General features: G+C 35.8%; 2 protein-coding genes across 2 annotated transcripts in view; one reads left to right on the top strand and one right to left on the bottom strand.

Annotated features, from left to right (window-relative positions):
- The window catches only part of LOC124306635 (fasciculation and elongation protein zeta-2), a 50,075-nt gene that overhangs the window by 25,384 nt on the left and 3,669 nt on the right, over positions 1-21,022 (bottom strand). The window lies entirely within an intron of this gene.
- LOC124306636 (arylalkylamine N-acetyltransferase 1-like) overlaps positions 1,097-21,022 on the top strand; it is a 25,446-nt gene continuing 5,520 nt past the window's right edge. The window contains exons 1-2 of the mRNA XM_046767462.1: positions 1,097-1,144; positions 1,608-1,670. Of these exons, the coding sequence (XP_046623418.1) occupies positions 1,112-1,144; positions 1,608-1,670 (96 nt within the window). The 5' untranslated portion in view covers positions 1,097-1,111. The remainder of the gene's footprint in view (positions 1,145-1,607; positions 1,671-21,022) is intronic.

The raw sequence follows: 21,022 nt of genomic DNA, 5'->3' as shown, positions 1-21,022 counted from the left end.
CCGAAAAAACAACTTATCGTTGTACTACAAGAAAATATAAAATTACAAGTAACTGTCATCACTGAGAATATTAACGTACACTAAATTTATCACTTGCAGATGATAAAACCATCTTGATTTTGTACTCTGAAAAATATATCTCTGCCAGAGTAAAAAGTAGCGATGTACGATTAATCAATTAATCGACGGTTTCGATTCCTATATCGATTGACTTGCAGAATCGTTACGATGCAATTTCGATTAATCGATTAATCGAAACTGTCGGTGAATCAATTAATTGTAAAAACGATAAATCGAAACCGTCGATTAATCGATTAATCGCACAGCAGTAATAGAAAAGTGAAGATAGTTACGAACTGAGATATAATATTACATGCAGTAGCCATAATTAGAAACGAAGAAGGGCGTGCAGCGGTTGAAATTTGAACACCTGTTCACCGGGAGTGCACCAAAATATGATTATAATTGCGATCCGTTGGCCATATTAATTGATTAAAAATAATAAGGAGCGAAGCGCTAACGTGCGTTGGGTGCTTCGAACTGCGATAAATTGTTTTACAACCCTATGCTTTTACGTGTGACGAACGTCCGTGACGTTACGACGGCCGACGATGCCGACGTATGATCCTGGTCTGCAGTTCATCGTCAACCTCGTCGTCAGAACGACGACGCGAGCGTCAGGCGTTGAAGATAAAAATTGAAAAAAATTAATAGCGGTAAAGAAATCAAAGAATAAAAAAGGAAAAACAAAAAGAGACAAGAAGAGAAATAATTATAATTCACAAATCGTAAAAATTTTCTCACTTTTCTCAACAACGTTACAAGGTAAGTTTCACCCTGCGAAAGATTGATTGTGATTGTGATCGTGTGTCTCCTTATATACCCTGGCAATACCTTGAACAAAGGTGCGCGAATAATTATATCTTTAATGTCTTGAGGGTCAGCGATGATTGCACTACAGGCGGAAAAGAGTGCCAGAAATAGATGGCCCGTAAGAAAAATCCGATTCACGATATGTGCGATGATTCTAGACGTGAAATACGGCAAGAGACTGTTGTCGCAAAGAGTTTCTCGGGGGGTAAGAATCCGGTAAAGAGCTCCAAGACATAAGATGGAGAAGAGAAATATAAAAACAACAGATATTGTAAGGATGATATGAAAAATAATGACAAAAATCGCAAGAGCGATTATAATTAATTATAATGAGGAAAAGGGAAAAGCGTGCATTTTTTTTTCCTTCAAATCATGCATTTAACAATCACCGGAAAATGTATATTTTTTCCTCTCGGCGTTCAGTTTCAACAACCATCCAGCGTCGCTGGCTTACTCTCGTTACGATATTTTCAAACGCGGTCGTTAACATCCTTTTACACCGTATACATATATTCGCGCGCAAATTTTTACAGAACTACGACGTTTCACGCGTGCATAAATATCACATTCCGCCATGCATTCTTATGAATGTTGCCGGTAAATTTTCCATTTTATTATTCTTTTCTTTTTCCTCTTTTCCTTCTTTCATTCTGAATTTGCAATTCTAATGAATCGGCCGCTTCGCGTTATGCGACGTGTTTGCTGGTCTATACTTAGATGCTCCGACTTTGCAGGGGACATTTAAGCTATGTAACAAACTTGCCTGCACGCGGAGCTGCAATTACTGCAAAAAAGTGGTGCGTATATATTTGTAAAAACCGTCTCCCGATTGATTTTTTTACCATTATCATGAGTTTACTCAGATTATGTAGTTCTCAATCAATTTTCATTGCTTCAGCAATCCTTATCCTATTTTTATATATCTGCTTATTTCTTTTTTTATAATTTAAAAATTTCTTGTTAACCGATCTGCCTATTTTTTTCATTAACAAATACGCAACTTCAACAAACCTGTAATGTATGCATACGAGCATATGTTACATACAGTATTAACACTTTTTCTTCGTTTTTAATCAACGATTTATCTTTGATTACTTGTTTATTTTTTTTTTTTTCACCATTTTTTCTCTGCTAAGGTAGGGCGTGTAATTTATGTGTTTCATCTGGGATTATGCAGATATAACCTGCCGTTATAATATGCAAGTATATAAGCGATAGTTTTAACGTTCAGGGTGAGGGAAAGAAGTATAAAAAAATTACTGTACAATTATATAGTTACTGTAATAATTGCCAACCATCGTTGATCACAATTTCAACTTTTCTTTTGCTTAATCTTTCTTATATGAACACGACCTAACGTAAAGACTGTTCTTATTACCGTATCGCTGATGCATCATATGATTACCGTAACGCGGTAATTCTATCATATATGATTTACCGTATAAATTTTATTTTATTTATTTCTCAGCATTAGGTGCAAAATGCGGTTGAATTGCGGTATAATTGAGCAATACTTCAACCAGGTATAACTTGTGGAATCTGTAAAGGCAAGAATTTATCATCATTACGAAGGAATAGACGTGTATAGGATTTTTCGCATTTCAGGCGAGAGATTTTCTGCAAAATTATAAGAAAATAAAATTCCATCATGCCTCAAGATAATAATAAAGCCGAATAGAAATTTACGTTCCGATTTATAGTTGGAAACCCCTCGTGGTTAAACTGTTGAAAACAGGTGCAAGTTCCTCTTAGAATCTTGTTATGACCCAATTTTGCGAATGATAACTTTGAATAACTTGTGCGAAATAATTTCGCGATAGCTTTCAAGCTTCGGTAAAATTGAGGTTTTTTTTTTTTTCATTACGTATCGCATTGATACATGATATACGTATCTATCTATATTATACCTACACGTAGGAAATAGAGTTTTTACAGAAAAAAACCGCATAGATCTGCATTTTTTACTATATTTGTCGAAGCTAATTTACTATCAGACGTGTTTAGTAAATGAAACCACGACCTACCTCAATATACAGGGTGTCCCTAAATTGCCTCCCACGGACTAGCCAGCATAATACCTCGTTAAAATCCAACCGAGAATTTCTTTCCCGGAAGCTCGTCCGACGCATAGTTTTTGAATTATAAGCGATGGCGTTAGGCCAATCAGAGTGCACCATTTCATCTAGATTTGCCGCCACGGAAATTGCTGTTTTGTTCGTCTGGGTGAATTATTATTATTCGTTTACGAATTAAATATCGGCACCTCCCCTCTCTCGCTGCTGTATCCCTTATTCTTGAGGATGCGCTTCTGTTTACACATACAAGTGTGCGCCCATGGATGTGCGGCCGGCAGCGTGTGCCGCGGCAACAATACCGAGGTCAGTGCCCGAGAAGGGGTACAGCAGCGAGAGAGGGGAGGTGCCGATATTTAATTCGTAAACGAATAATAATAATTCACCCAGACGAACAAAACAGCAATTTCCGTGGCGGCAAATCTAGATGAAATGGTGCACTCTGATTGGCCTAGCGCTATCGCTTATAATTCAAAAACTATGCGTCGGACGAGCTTCCGGAAAAGAAATTCTCGGTTGGATTTTAACGAGGTATCATGCTGGCTAGTCCGTGGGAGGCAATTTAGGGACACCCCGTATATATATATATATATATATATGGACAAAGTGAATAAATTGACCAGAGACCGGTCGGCACGACCTCGCTGTATTATAATTGTTGCTACCAAGAAAGGGCTAATGTGTATTAAAATTAAAGTAAACAAGTATGATTATACACTTTAGACACAGCTGTGGAAATTTTCATAAAATTTGTCCCTTGTGCTCAGCGAATCATGTATTTTTTATCTCTCAGTGATGGTAAAAAAGAATTAAAGAAAAAAGAAAAAAAGAAACTCGTTCAACGCAGAAATGTACAAGCGATTAAGGATACAATGCGTTATATAGCAAGTTCCAATGCAGAATCCGTTATTCAAGGTGATCTACGTCCGCGTTATCCCTGACATTACATGACTTTTAATGACAAACCAATTTATTCGTAATTATCCATTTATAAGTCGTCGGCGGCTGCCTGCTTATCGGCGTGGAGCATTTCCGACATGCATGAAATGCATCGGCTGCATGTAATATATGCGTTTCGTACCTGATCTGCATACATTATGCCATTTCGTTTAATTATTATTTACTGCGACAATTCAATTCTGTACGCAGATTTCGTGCAATTTTATACTATACGATACTTCGTATAGTTCGGTAATACCGGACGAGGGATCAAAATATACAATGAATAAACTAATTTCGTTACTCGCCACGACCAAGTTAATAAAATAGATTAATATTTACCGTCATCAAACGGCACCTTTAAATACGTAACGCAGGAAAATTTTATGTTTTCACTGTAACTTGAAAATTTTGACGTAATTATCGTTATCGATACTACATTTTCTAGACACAGCAACATTTCAACGTCTGGAACACTTCGGTTGGTGAAAAGTAATCGAAGTTGCATTGAAAAAAAAAAACAAAAAAAAAGAAATTAGATACCTATTTCGACTACGTATAAAAAGTATATTGCAAACACACACACACGGACAATTTATTTCGCATTGAAAAAAAATGGACCAGTAACGAAGTTCGTCGAAAATGACACCACTCGTAATCAAAATATTCGCGATTCTTGGTTCAACTTGTTTTCGCTTTTCACCCTGTATAAAGTGACAGCATTGAGACATCGAAAACTTTTTCTCCATACATCAGTCCTCATTCTGCTTTATAGCTGTGATGTGTATCACCACACCTGTCAACCCATGATCGCGCGGCATCTATCATCTGGGTATACAAGGTGATTCACGAGGTGTTAATTCAAAGTGCTGACTGCATATAGATTCTATTAAGTATACTGTAGAATATATTGCAGGAATCGGCTGGAAATAGGTGATATCGTTATATGAATTGTAAGAGAAGATTTTTAAAAATAAAATCACAGTGAGAGAATATTTATAATTGATATGTTTGATTTGGGGAAGATATTTTCTATAAAATTGAAATCTAAGGTTTCGATCCTGTTTAGGAAACAATGACAATAACATGAATTTTAACCATTAGGAATTCCAACTCACTCCAGAAAATTTGATAGTCGAAATGACACGAAATTGCACGGCTGTGATATAAGGATAAATGTGATGTTTCTTTCGAATGACAAATCATTTATTCGGTTTGAGAACCGTGGGCAAGCTGCGGTCACGGCCTGTAATTTTCTTCCGCATTTTGTACCCAAAACCACAAGGAATTATACGCCTTAGAGCAGGGTAGATCGATTCGCGAAATTAGATATTTGCGAATTGCTGATTCTTACGTACATATTACGCACGAGTGTCCGTAAATTATTCAAACAAGCGAAATCTTATCGCGATTGAAATTTCATTTACTACTAGAAAAAATGTTGAAGGGAAAAGAGAGAATTTGAATTAAATGTTCAATTAAATGTAATTTGAAATCGATTCTGTTACTCGTGTTAAAACACATTTTATTACCATGCAATTTTCCTCAATCTACGAAACCGTGGATAACTTTTAAACATTACACAATCTGCGGGCGATACGTGAACTTAACACCCACGTTATTCGAAAGGTAGAAGACGTTCGAAAGATTTGGTTGATTGATCACAGGTGCAGGTGATACCGATACACTTTGCGTAGTACCAAAAGTACGTACAATCACTTTCGCCGCTGCATACGGTGTCGGATTATTTCAAACACGATACAGTTTCACATCGTAACGATGTACGTCTGATACAGTTTCATAGTCTGCAAATATTTCATCCATCTATAAATAAAGCAAACTTACGAATAGAGAGAATATCGGAAGAGATCAAAAGCGATTATCGTGTCTATTTAAACGTCACCTTTTTCACGCAGGACTTTGGCAGATATCTCAGGAATTAATCCGCTATTACGGTATCTAATTCCATAGAAGTAATAGAGACAAACAAAAAGTCACGAAATCAAGATCATGCTTGGAAGGTGAAGGTGCTGAACTTGAAATTTATAACGATTTCTTTATTCAAACATTACGTATCTTAGAAAGAAAAAGTGTTCCAAACTAAGCCTCCTACATCGGATTTCTTTGCACATTTTAATAATTGCCTCGACACTTTTTTTTCTCCAATCTTTTGCCACCGGGCAATTCTAACAACACGCGCTACATCCTTAAACGTAAGCATGTAAAAACCGGTTAGGTCGTTTTGTTGTAAGTGTAATTCGTCACAGCCGCGTGACTCCGATAGCGTACAACGGCGTATCGATTACGGAAGTTTATCGACACAACTGATAAGGCCCAATAATAGTTCCGGGTTTGGGTACAGCTGCGCAATATACAAAAAAAAAACAAAGATACGCGTATCGGCTGTACCAAATTTTGCGGTCAAATGCAGTGGAAGAAATATATAGCATATTTTTTTTCTCAATCACGGAAAATTTCACCCCGTTGAAAATTTGAAAATAGAACATGTTGAAATTATGAGCAAAAGAAAAATAGAGAATGTAATTGTAAAAAATGATCTGACAGATTCGTTCGTGATTGAGAACATTATTTTACTTTAGATATTTCACGAAAATCCTTTTTTTATCATGTCGGCATCGTTGGATATTTAATTTTACAACATTAAGCCGATTTTGTTATCGTGAGCAACGAAATAATCGCAATATCGGATTTACCACCGAAGAAAAAGAAAATCCGTTTCGGTAACTTTGTAGCAAGTAATCGTCTAAACGAGATAATTGAAATAATTCGAAACGAAATATCGATATCTAAGATTTTGTTTATGATTTTAATATTCTCCATCTTCATACTTAAAATAATTATTGACGCGCGAGTATCTAATAATAAAATTAATAAAACATATCGATTATTGGCCAACCAATCTTCGTGAACAAAACAAATGATTCGAGCAACAACTCGTCAAGCTATGAAACGAAACTCAGATCATTTCGATTTATAAAACATTAACTTCTCGGTATTTACCGAACACAATGCATTTTTTTCGTTAATTTTTTCTGTTCTCGCGAGTGTCGGTAAAGAAAAAACACACAAACTAAGCTGACAAATGGGGAGCCGAGGTCAAATTCTTCTCATTTAGTAATCGACGATCGAAGGACAATTACAAGTGATTATCTGCCGTGCAATTATTTCAGCATTTATTTGCGATCTGCAGAACGAGACGAGCCTACTCGGTCAATCGGTATACAGAGAAATTAATCCACGATCTGTCTAAAACGTAATACCGTTGCCGTTGTTCGTTATCCCATTGCTTTCGTACAATAGAACGCAGGATGTAAACGTGACGTGTGGATATCAGTTTGTCATGTGAGCATTTGACATATGTCACGGAAACTGAAATCAAGTTTCAAGAATGAGTAACGAGCCGGAACTTTGTAAGGTATATCGTACGGTGTTTACACGTACACGCGACACAAACACACGCGCAAACACGCAACGCGTTCGCATTTCGCAAGAAGGGATCTACGAACAAAGCCAAAGGGGACGATTGCAACAGGTAGCCGTCGGAATTCAGTGAATAAAGGTTACTGGAATATGTCTATAAAAGATTTCGGATACGAAGTGTTCCTTTTTTTAGAGATAAGTATAAAATAATATGAAAATTGAAAAATTCTCGGATAATTTTGTAATTCTAGAAAAAAAAAAAAAAAAAGTACCGAGTATTTCAATATCGTCCTTTATTACCACCTTACACGTTAATTAAATATTAATATATCATTTCTGTTTCAGTCGATAAATTAACATTTGCCTGTGCAGCAAATTTTTTTTTTTTTTTTTCTTACCCTTTCTACCGATCAAATCATCGACTGATTTTCATCATTCTTTTTACCTCCGAACACGATTTATCATCCCGATAAATCGTCTTATCTTGTATCAGTTGATGCAAACTTGAAAAAAAAAAACGAGTGATAAAATTTCGCCAAAACGAAAGAAAAAAAACTATGTAAAATAGTCGAATATCTTCGTTGCTACATTTTCTACTGCAATGCAGCCGGTTTGAGATAAGCCGGTAATGGTATGCATACATATACACACGTGCACACGCACACACTTTAGTATGTTACCTACCTCGCTTTGAAACACGAGTTGAAAGAGAAACGTGGATAAAATCAGATTCCGAACCCGGAACAAGACGGTAAAGGAGCCGGGAGGTTTAAAAATTACCCAATCGTAGGCACGTAGAGTGCAATGCGTGCGCGAAACGCCCGTTAAAATTTACAACGTTTCGTACATTCGCAACTGATCGGGGAATTTCTTGGGCATGAATTTTTGTCGTCGTCATTTTTATTTTTATTTATTTTTTTTTCGTTTCTTTTTCTTTTATTTTTATTTATTTATTTTTTTTTATTTTACAATTACACGCAGCCGGGATACACGTGAATACAACACGAACGTTGCTCGGATAAGGCGATCCGGCTGCTGGTGCACATTGAATTTAAAGGGTGTGTCCACTGCACGCTTCGCTTGCCATTGCAGCCTGTTATTCTTATCATTATTACGATATTTGTAAAATAGAATCTGCAACGGCACAAACAACCGGATTAATTCGTGATCTACGACGACTGTGTTATAGGTATTATATAATCGCGGGTTAATGTTATTGGTTTTTTTCAATTTTAAAATTTTTTTTTTTTTTTTTGGTCCAACGAACTTGGCCAGATCGGCAACCGCCGATCTTGTTTGATATCGTAAGTCATGTTATGTAATTTGTCAGTTGCAGCTGTATTATACGGATGGTTATTAACCCCGGGTGTTCGATGTGATCTGCCTGAGTTTGTGCGATTATTAAATGCTTAAACAAACGGCTTTGTTTTCTCGTTTGTCCCGGGAAATCGAAAAATAACTCTCTCATTAGAATTATTAGTTTTCTAATGTTACGGTACGTGTGTATAATAATTGGAAAAATGAATCGGAAATTTTTTCGGCCATGTCGTGTACGTATTTCAGTTTAAAAAACAAAAAAAAAAAAAAATAATCGCAGACTTTGAACATCTTTGAAGGCCGCGCGAAACTCTAATGACTGACTGTTTTTTACTTCTTCTTCCAATCGCTTCGAGGCTGGATATAAGCTCCTTTTTAATTTGCCGCGCAATAAGAAATAGATAAGAAAAACAATAGCATGGAACGTTCGAATCGACCATTTGATAGATATTTTTCTGACGATTTTCGATGCTAATTTGTCTGTCAAATTGCAAAAATAAAACCTGTTCCTGTCAAATTTTTTTCCTTCAATTCCACTCTCCTTCCTGCAAGTGAAACCTAGAATATTTTGACGGTCAAAGCTACAAGAATTCAATTATGCTCTACATAATATTTGATACCTCCGACGATAAATCTGTCGGATATGTTGGCCCGCTAATTCATATGCATAATTAGGAAACGAATTGATCGGACGAACAATTGTATACAGATGTTTTCTATACATTGTTTTAATCTGTGTAGAGGAAAAAAATTTTTGGAGAATATATTTTATGATATATCGCAAATTTCTGCAAAATCGCTAGTGACAAAAAGAATAAAACGAATTAAGTGTGAATATTTACGTCGAGATTTTCATTGCTACGCTGAGAAAAAATTTTATTTGTTACAGTTACTAAAACATTTTAATAGGATGTATTGTTACAATAAAGATTTCAAAATTTATCGGATGAATTTTATGTACACGTATTATACAACAATGATAAATATTCTTTGTTACGTAGAAAAGCTCTGAGAATCAGCTTCGAGAATCCACGTATGAATTTGAAAAATATTCAACTTTTAACTAAAATTCAAGTTTTCCCATGTTAAATGAATGGCAAATGAAAATTAAAAGAGCGACCTGTTAGACTTGGGCTAGAGAGCTTATCTCTCGGGGGGAATTTTTTTTCTATCAAACAGTAGCATTTGAGGGAATAAAAGCGAAAAAACCAACTTGTTTTACCGATCATTTGGCAATAACTTATTATAACTGAAGTAAAATTTGTCATTTCTAGCTTCACGAATAGCCGAAACAACAATAAACACTGTAATTGATGTATCTGGCACAAAATCTATTAGTTTTTATTCTCTTTTTACGTGGGAACGGCAAAAAGGCGTATTAATGATCGCGTGCAGCGAAAAAGTGAAACTAATCGTTGAAATGGAAAAAAAACAGAGATATACAAGAATGAAAAATTGTCACCGAGTATATTGTATATTTATAATATATGTGTAGAGTTCCACGATAATTGACGGTGATAGCTATCGTTAATTAATTGTAAGAATAACGTTTTAAACACACATTGCATACAAGTATAATTTAAACGGGCAGTGTTAAATAAAAAAATATATAAATATACGTATACCTGTGTATAAATATGCTACCGATAAATGCTTACCTATAATTAAATACACCGGTATCAGACTTATCACCGTCGGTAATTACGTATGCTAAGTTTTGCACATATTCAAATGACATACTTAAATGTATCGCGTATCATTCCTACGCTCATAACCGTGACGTTCAATAATATTCAATATATAAAGACCTTTCATATTTTTCAGCCTTACTCGATTGATCCACAGCCAACGATGACAATGCGTTCATCACTTGAGCGCATTACGCATGCATTTTGCAAATGTATAACAAATATCTGATCGAAAGCTGACACTGTGTCAATATTATTATCGCACATCCGCGTAATGTAACCGGATTAAAAATGCCATGACGTATATATACGATCGCCATATACAGCCAGGCATCAATAAACTTATCAGTGATGGAATCTGTCCACGGCAATTCAAAACTGCTGAAATAATCCCGATATTCAAGTAAGGCCATAGAAATCAAGTAAGCAATTGTAGACCAATTTCACTCATATCCAACCTGTCCAAAGTTTTTGAAATGGTGATCTTTACAGTATTGTATGAATTCTTTCTGAAACGCATAAGATAATCTAACCAATTCGGTTTCTTGAAAGAAACAAGCACCGATGATGTCGTTGCTTTAGTGACCTAATCTATATATAAGAAACTGTGTAAAAGCAGGCCGGCTATTGTTGCATTTTTGGATTACTCGGAACCGTTTGATACCGTTGATGATAAGATTCTAATGGTTAAATTATTCAGTGTAGGTGCAGTCTAATTTTATCCTCAAGTTTAATATTAGTTGTCATGTTCACATGTAAGCTTACTGTACGTTTGAAGTTAATTTTGGCAATAAATTATCATTGTTAATTATCATTATATATATTAATGGAAGGACAAATAAATAACAAGTTTTTGCGGTAGCCTAATTGCAATTGCATATTATTGTACTATTCGAATCTCGTGCAGTATAACGGCAAACTTCAATTCAACCTTGATCTCTGAATGCTTGAATTTGAATTACAATGTCAAATATTTTTTGTTACACGTGCATGCAAAGTGGAAAGTGGAGAATTTGAGCAATTTCATCTCGGCGCTGTAAGAATACGTTTGCGCATGCGCAGACCAGAATTGCTTTACTTTCGTCCCTTGGGAGATCGTTTTCGTCCCTAGGGAATAAAACTTAGCTACTCGCGTTCCGCAAATCTACCACACAAATCCCAACCACTTTTCATTCGCTTGTTATAAAAACCATCGTGTGTAACTCGGGCCAAAAATTGGGTCTTGACAGACAAACAGACGGTCAACAAAGTGATCCTATAAGGGTTCCGTTTTTCATATATCAGCTTGTGTTGGTCGAATTTGCCGTGACTCATTTCCGTTCACTTCCTTCGTTTTTCGTTGATAAAAATATGAATTGCATCATCTATTGTGTAGGTACAAAGCCTTGCAATGACTTCTTGTCAAAGCCAATCGACTTTTTGTCAGCGGTTTCGCGATTGTCCGATTAGGTTTATAATATAACTACTTAATATACATCTTACGTAATCGACGAATTCTAACGACATACGAATGCGGATATATCTACATATGTACACGGCATGCGGTTCCGACTAAAAAAATTCTTGGGGCAGAATTTCCTTTCTCAATATGACACGTATTGCACATATTTCGCGATTGGATAGAATTGAGAATAAAAATTTACTACAAAGTTTACGCCTCGATAAGCGTTATAATCGCATCGGTCGATTCGGTTCCGCCTGATTAAGCATAAGCCATATTCTTCCACGTGTAGCACGTACCCTGCGTTCGCGTTCGAACGATGATCAGGACACTCGCCTCTCCTTCTAAGGCATTTTAAATGACCGAGTGGTAACAAAAAAAAAAAAAAAAAATATCGCCTGAAACCTCGCTGTCTGTGAAGTTGCTGCTGCTAGAGTTGATCCTTGTGCAAAGGTCTTTTTCTCATAAAACAAAAAGGCACATTCAGCTGCTGATTTTATGGGGTGATTATTCTTGATTGATGCACGCCGTAGGAGAAATACCTTATAAGGTACCTTAACCTGTTGAAGATAAAGTTCTTGGATTGGTGGATGGGCAGTTCTTAAGACAGGGCAAGCTCATCAGGAATGGAAAAACGACGTACAACAGCCATGGGAAATGTGGTCGCGACGTTTTAGCTCCCTTTTTATGCCACAGCTCTACAGCAATTGCCAATCATTCTGATATATTTATGATATATTAAAGATATTAGCTTTCTTTACATTAAAAATGTACGAGTAAGTTCAGCGATTGATCTCAAGTTGTCCTTTTATGTCAAATTAGTAAGTATGCCATTGATTTTTAATTGGTTATTTTATTTTTAACGCCTATTAATTCTTGATAATTGCAGTTCTGCCAGATGGCCAAAGTGGTTCCTCGTTTTGTTTTTGGCTTCTGTCAAATGGTTTACGTATAACGTAAGTTTTGTTCAATAAATGTTTCCCTCATCGAAGGGTTGAAACGTAAACATCTGTGGATATTTTCTATCATTGACCTTGGGTACCAAGAAAAGAATCTATCATGCGAATCCAGAATGTAGATTAATTCTGCAACATTAGACCTTTTTAGATTGTGTGAATTTTTCTTTTTATTATTTGCTAGTACAAGGTATAAAGAATAATTTTTGTCAAAATGACATTCATTTCACTTTTTTCGCAAAATTTTTTAAAATAATCATTTAATACGGTTTGACAGTTGGACTGGCTTTGTTTCAATACAAACGACAAAATATTCGTTTTCGTACACCTTGGGAGTTCGTTTTCGGTTCATAATTTGAAATAAAAAAAAAAAAAATTGTAGAGAAATTCTAAACATTTTTAAAGATAAGAACGTGCTCAATATAATTTTTGAAATTTCGGCAAAAAAAATGAATCAAGTAACCTGTACTTTTTTGCATGCTATATCTAACAATAAGTTGGAAAAGGTCAGATACTTTGAGGTAATAATCCTATAATTCGGACGAATTTTTTCTTATATCAAAAACCAATGTTCAGACCGTTGCGGGGCAATAAAAAATGTAATTAAAAATTACGTATCAGAGTATTATATAATATCCTTAAGCAAACAAAGTCCGACACGGCTGTCGAACTACCGGTATTACGGGTATGCGTTTTTTTCCCCTCAATTCTTCGCAGTTTTTACCGCACCGCAATTGTCGATAGCGCTGGATCGGCTGTAACTAGCTGTGAACAAGGAATGCGCCAAGTATTATAGAAACGGACGCCGCTTTGTTTTTCTGTTCATTAATTTTACTTTATTTATTTCTCGCTCCGGCTACAATATAATCAAGTTTTCGGTCAGTGCCGGCTGTCTGTAAGTGGAGTACTTTTGTTGAATTCATTCCCGTTTGTTTTTTACTCAGACAATTAGAGTTGTCTCTCTCGACTGGTCATGCCCTTACCGCTTGTCTGATCCGTACTTAACATGTATTGTTACTCACTTAAACCACCTCAAGGATTCCGAGAGGCGTTCGACGTGACCTTAAACTTTATACAACCAAACAATCGATACGTTCAGTTTTCGAATGATTTATCACCCGGTGCACCGTTCTGTACAATAATATATTCACTCTACGATGTGGATGCCGTTCGTTTCTTACACTTTTATTCACATGCATGGTACCTGCTGATTGTACGTTTTTACCTCCCCCGTTTATCGTTACATTTATATTCGTACGTACCCGCCTCAAGGATTGCAAGAGTCGTTCAATGTGACCATGAACCTTATACGACCAATTAATCGGTACGTTTAGTTTCCGAATGATTTATCACCTGCTGCAACATGATGATACAGATTTTGGGTCGTTGTAAAAGGTTTCGAAGAACTTGATGGAAAGTTATATAAAATGAAAGAAACTTAAATGAGATGAAATTTTGGGATGAAAATAAAAACCTCAAATACGGTATAACTCGATCAGCTTCCGCGTCGACGGATTTGATTTCATTCAATTCTCGCGTACGTTTTTTCGTTGTTTTTTCTTTTTCTTTTTTTTTGCGAGACAGTATCAAATTTGCAACTGCTTAATTTACCGGGTAAATTTTGTGCACCGCAAATGCACGCGATCTTGATAAAAAAATTAAACGTATATAATATCACGTTAATCCGATAACTTCCGGTCTCACTTTATCCGCTTCAACGATGTTATTTATTGGAGGGATAACAGTCCAACGCTCGATGATCGGCTGATTGGATAATGAAAACGAACACTTGGCCAGCGCAAATGGGTAGCATCCTGTTTTGGCGCGTTACTTTATATTCTCTTGGGAACTCTGCAAGCTACCGTTACGCAGTGTTCGCAAATGCATATCGTAGTATTATTAGAATATTTACCGAGCTTTGCTTTTTTTTCACATTATTTCGCTGTGTAGTATATAGAATACGAAAAAGACAAAAATCACATATCTAAAAAAAAAAAAAAAAAAAAAAAAAAACATTTGCTTTTTAATTCAGAACCACTACTGCCAGTACGTTAATTGTTGGAGAAATATTTTGCCTTTCGTTTGTTCTTAGCTATCGCTCTCTTCTCTACGTGTCTCCCACCGCGAATTTCAACGCTCTATAAATAGGTAAACAATTTCGAACAAAATTCACTTCCACACGTGTATGATGCAGAAATCGAACGACTGGTTATACGTACAGTACCGAATTCACACCACCGATGAAAAGATAGAAAAAATTGGCGACCGGGTGGCCTTCCATATTTGTTTACCCCAAAAACCGGCCGGGTCTTTTCTTTCCTGCATCGTGTAAGAGGTTGAATTTTTGCAGCATGATTGCAGATCGAGTTATCGCAGGTATTAAACCGATTACGGTTTCTCACTTCCGACACGATTGTGCCGGAATAACCGGTTCACATGACACGGCTGGTAATATTATAGTATAAGTTGTCCGCACGCTATTGGAAGCCCAGCTGTACAGGATAACCAAGTGATATGTCACACGGAAAATCTAGGCTACTCGTAATTCTATCAACTTGACCGCTGTCGCGAATTAACGCATATGTCTATAGGATCTTGTATTAACTTGCGTTGATGGATTTTAGAATGCTTAATACACGTGTAAATATTATCCACCCGTTGTTTATTAACTGCCGGATATGCACGAGAAACATCGACGAAAGAAACATGATAATTCAGATAATTGCTTGACAAACGGCCAGCAAAAAGTATTTAAACGTGCGAATAAGCTTTGTAAGTACCGCAACACACTGAGAAAGGATTTAATTTATTTGAAAGCGATGGGATTCCTAGCATAATAGTTGGAGTATATCCGAAACTCTGGGACATACTGACACCATGACACCGTATATATCCAAGGATTATTCATCCTCTGTTACATTATATTATTATCGTGAATCAGCGTATTATATCAACCATCGAGTTATGCGAATAAATATTGTTCACTCGGTGTACGAGTTTCTTGTATGTTATATAGCTGAAAGAAAATTTCAATAACCGCTTAAATATTGTCGGAATTGCAAAACGTGGCACGAATAACTGTTTAGTGTGGTTACAGTTGTCAGCCATAAGAATTTTAATTTTTTTTTGCTCATTTAATAAGGTCTAAATATAAATTTATCGCCGGGCCTGCATCAGACTATCGCAATAGTCGCGAGAAAATATAGCACCAGATCGCGTAATCGAAAAGAATACATTAACGAATGATAAATTTTTTTCTTAAAACTAGAAAACTGATTTTCATTTTTTATACAGTACAGTATTATTCGGCTATGGTTAAAAACGAAAATAATTGAGTAATCAGAGCTGGATATTTTGCCCAATGTACGTGTATAACTTTGGATTAGATATGGTTAATATTGTGTAAATTGTATAAGCATTACCGTGATAATTGAACGAGGGTGTCTCAGCAATTAATATGCTGGATATTTGTCTGTAAATGTTTGTCGTTTATAAACTGTCAACACCTACGCATGCTTATGTACAGATAAATATCGGAGCAATCAAATTTACCCAAGTTATTAGAAACCAGGTGTAACATTGTGGGCTCGGTGTATATTGTGCATAGATCTCGTACACGCGACTATTAATTAATCGCTTCAGTTATCACTGTGTTACACTAATGCGTTTTGACAAGTTGATTATTGTGAACTACGGTTATGCTATACGGAAATAAACAGCTAACTCGTTCTATTTAAAATATACAAACATCACAGTGAATTTGAAATTTTCTTCCACTATTTCTGATGCCGGGTTGCTTTTTTTCAAGTACACAGGTTTTGTTCCCTCGCGATTTTTAGAATAGGTTCAACGTAGAAACATTGTCTGCAACTCGTGATACCACGATTCTTTATTTTATTATTGTTTATTTATTCTTTATTTTTTTTGTTTTTTATTTAATTTCAATATTCTCAACAAGGAACGAAATTATTTCATTCGTCTTGAGTTGTCTCGGTGCAACTGGTAACGCGTTAAATTGATGTTAGGCAACTTACGCTCAATGACTCGGTGTATAAAATCAAGTTATTCGAAAGTACGCGTGCGCAAGTAATAGCCGTAGTATGAAAAGTAGAGCATTTCAGTTGTGCGCGTGCGCCAATCTCGTTTTAAAGGGGATTAAAAAATTCAAATCGCAATCGTGCACGAACTGTTAATCCGACAGCACCCGTCTTATGCACAAATAAAGAACACATCAATCACTACTATTGCCTGAAGAACCTGCGTTACAACTCAAAAAATGACTGCGATATGAAATTTTAAATAAAAACTAAGACTTTTACTGTTTATCGAGGTTTTCTCAGGTACCAATGATCCGATCGAGTCGTTCTAAAGCTCATTTTGTTCGCATTTTGATTCTCTACAACTCAACCCTTGGCAGTATCAAGATTGCTCGATTAGTTTCGCTTTTATATATATATATATATAGTACTATACAGGGTGTCCCTAAATTGAGGGACACGGACCAGCCAGCGTGATACCTGACTGAAATGCAACCGAGAATTTCTTTACAGGAAGCTCGTCCGACGCATAGTTTTTGAATTATAAGCGATAGCGTTAGGCCAATCAGAGTGCACCATTTCATCTGGATTTGCCGCCACGGAAATTGCTGTTTTGTTCGTCTGGGTGAATTATTATTATTCGGTTACAAAGTAAATATCGGCACCTCCCCTCACTCGCTGTTGTACCCCTTCTCGAGCGCTGACCTCGGTATTGTTGCCGCGGCACACGCTGCCGGCCGCACACCCACGGACGCACACTCGTGTGTGTGATAATAAGCGAATGCCCAGCTACACAATACTACGAAACACACATCTACGAGTGAAAATAAAAATAAATCTCCAAATAAATCAGCGGATTTAAGATTTAATGTTATAAAACACTTCCAATCATCGATGTATGCATAAAACTAGAGATTTTAGATGATTGATATGCCGTTAGGGTTCATAATTAGTCATTCAATCAATCTGAATTATGCTTTCCGAACATTTTTTGTGTCTTTGCAACACAACTTTTCCACTTGTTTGAAATTCATCATTGACATCCGATTTTTCAATAATGCGAGGGAACAACAACTCGCTGAATTGACGTGTCAATAGGTTTGTAAATCAATTACAATTCACCTGAGTTCACTCAAAATAACTGAATAAATGAGAATTCACTGAATCACTAAAAATGATAACTGAAATCATGAGAATTATTTGAGATATAACTGAATTAGGAAGAGTTGTAATAAGTCAAGTTACGTTGAATTACTTTAGATTCGTGCCAAAATTTTATGTTAAGAGAGAAAAATAATCAAATTCAAATGAAAAAGTAATTTTAAATCAAGAAGATGAAAATTCCCAAATACCTGAATTCAAATGAAGCAATTTCAATTTAATAAATCTATCTGAATTTGAGGGAAAATAATAATTAATTAATTAAACAAAATACTTTGTTGAAATCGATTAATCGATACATCGATTATTCTCAGATAAGTGGCCATCACTAGCATTGATCTCAACAATTTCAACGTTACTTGCCACTCCAGACCCACATTGAATCGACGAGGATATAACTAGGAATTTGAATGACACCATATTTTTTTGAGTTTAATTAATTGAATTTATTCATGTAATTCGATTTCAGTTTTCTATTCCAAATAATAATTATTATTTTCCCTCAAATTCAGATAGATTTATTAAATTGAAATTGCTTCATTTGAATTCAGGTATTTGGGAATTTTCATCTTCTTGATTTAAAATTACTTTTTCATTTGAATTTGATTATTTTTCTCTCTTAACATAAAATTTTGGCACGAATCTAAAGTAATTCAACGTAACTTGACTTATTACAACTCTTCCTAATTCAGTTATATCTCAAATAATTCTCATGATTTCAGTTATCATTTTTAGTGATTCAGTGAATTCTCATTTATTCAGTTATTTTGAGTGAACTCAGGTGAATTGTAATTGATTTACAAACCTATTGACACGTCAATTCAGCGAGTTGTTGTTCCCTCGCATTATTGAAAAATCGGATGTCAATGATGAATTTCAAACAAGTGGAAAAGTTGTGTTGCAAAGACACAAAAAATGTTCGGAAAGCATAATTCAGATTGATTGAATGACTAATTATGAACCCTAACGGCATATCAATCATCTAAAATCTCTAGTTTTATGCATACATCGATGATTGGAAGTGTTTTATAACATTAAATCTTAAATCCGCTGATTTATTTGGAGATTTATTTTTATTTTCACTCGTAGATGTGTGTTTCGTAGTATTGTGTAGCTGGGCATTCGCTTATTATCACACACACGAGTGTGCGTCCGTGGGTGTGCGGCCGGCAGCGTGTGCCGCGGCAACAATACCGAGGTCAGCGCTCGAGAAGGGGTACAACAGCGAGTGAGGGGAGGTGCCGATATTTACTTTGTAACCGAATAATAATAATTCACCCAGACGAACAAAACAGCAATTTCCGTGGCGGCAAATCCAGATGAAATGGTGCACTCTGATTGGCCTAACGCTATCGCTTATAATTCAAAAACTATGCGTCGGACGAGCTTCCTGTAAAGAAATTCTCGGTTGCATTTCAGTCAGGTATCACGCTGGCTGGTCCGTGTCCCTCAATTTAGGGACACCCTGTATAATACTATATATAATACCTATATAGGTGTATATATAGGGTACATATGTACATCCGCGGGTTATCTCGTTCCACGTTTGGGTCCTTCGAATTATATATGGTGTATCCCGTGCCAACTCGGCCAAGGCTTAGCCCTGACCATTTGGCGCGTAATTAATGTGTTTTTTTTCCATATCGTTACACAAACTTTCAAGAGCAGTGACATTTTTTCAAATTCCCTTCAGGTACTTATTTGCGAAAGTTTTTTTTTCTTCCTCGTTGTTTTCCTTTCACAAGATTACGAATATACCACGTCAATTTTAATCCTTTGAGGAAAGTGTAATCAGTTTTATGTTTGCAGGCTATTTATTTCACCAACAATGGTTAAATTTCTCGCCAATTACACTTGAATGATGAGGGAAAAAAATTTCATCCGTACAGTTTTGGGAGCTACTTACAAACTATCCTCGGGTCTTGACCGAAACACCACAATAAGATAGAAAAAACGGCGGTAGATCCTGAATACATTGAAATTCATAGATAAATAACGACGTAGTAAAAACTTCTGAACAAAGTTGTAATTGCAAAAACGTATGAAAGTTGAGTTTATACATACAGGAACCATGTCTGTCCGTAAGACGGTCAGGGATAATCTCTGTCGGGTTCACATGGAATACCGTGTGTAGTATGTAGACCATGGTTACATGTATGGTATACTTGTGCACATACCTCGAGGTCCGTATCCACGATCTTTTCATTTTCGAGATTTTTCAATTAACGTCTGATTTTAAATAGAAAAACCGTATTTTGGATATGAGCAGCCGACAGCGAGTTCGAAAGACGAATTGAAAAGTCAGGAAAAAACAAAGTTTTATTGTATATATTACCGAAATTTGTCGTCCATTTTTTTTATTTATTTCTTTCTGTCACGTTAGCTTCCACACGTATTCATTGTCATTTCCCCGCATCGAAAAAATTGTGATTGTAATTTATACATATCCAATATTAAATCGTTTCAAACTCGCAAATTTTTTATCCAAAAGAAAACTTTTCAGCTGGGTAAAAAATGTATAATTTTTACACCAAAAAAACAATAGGTCATATTTTTCGGAAAGAACGGCCCAATACGAAAAATAAAAATTTGTTCACAAATTCAGATTCGTGATTGACGATTTAACAGTCCTCAAGTGCCATATTACATGAAAATATGACGATTTTAAAAATTTTTGAACCACTATCATGGAACCATCATTACAAATTTTGGAAATCTGACCTTTGATTCTCTATCGTTGACCCAAGAAACTACCGCCTTTTACTAATTTCTACCAAAATCTAAATATTTTTTGATGTTTTCTCTACCACATTGGAATCGCCTTTTTGAATTTCGCGTTTCTAGCCTGAAATTCGTGAATAGCCACCAAACAAACCTTCGAGTACCAATTTTCATTCAAATCCGTTGATCCATTCTCAAGATATCATTTATGGTTATAGACTAGGGGTTGCGAATTACAAAAATTTCACCCAGGGAATCCTAAATCATCCAACACGACGGTACAAGTTTCAGTGAAAAAAATTCTCTTCTTTCCTTCGCTTTTTGAGGGGGAATATGATCGCAGGGTTGTTTTGTAGGAAATTGATCTCAACGTTTT

Source organism: Neodiprion virginianus, chromosome 6, assembly GCF_021901495.1.
Source record: "Neodiprion virginianus isolate iyNeoVirg1 chromosome 6, iyNeoVirg1.1, whole genome shotgun sequence".
In the NCBI taxonomy this organism is placed as follows: Eukaryota; Metazoa; Arthropoda; class Insecta; order Hymenoptera; family Diprionidae; genus Neodiprion; species Neodiprion virginianus.
The sequence above is the reverse complement of the archived record's forward strand: the minus strand, read 5'-3'. Positions and strand labels throughout refer to the sequence as shown.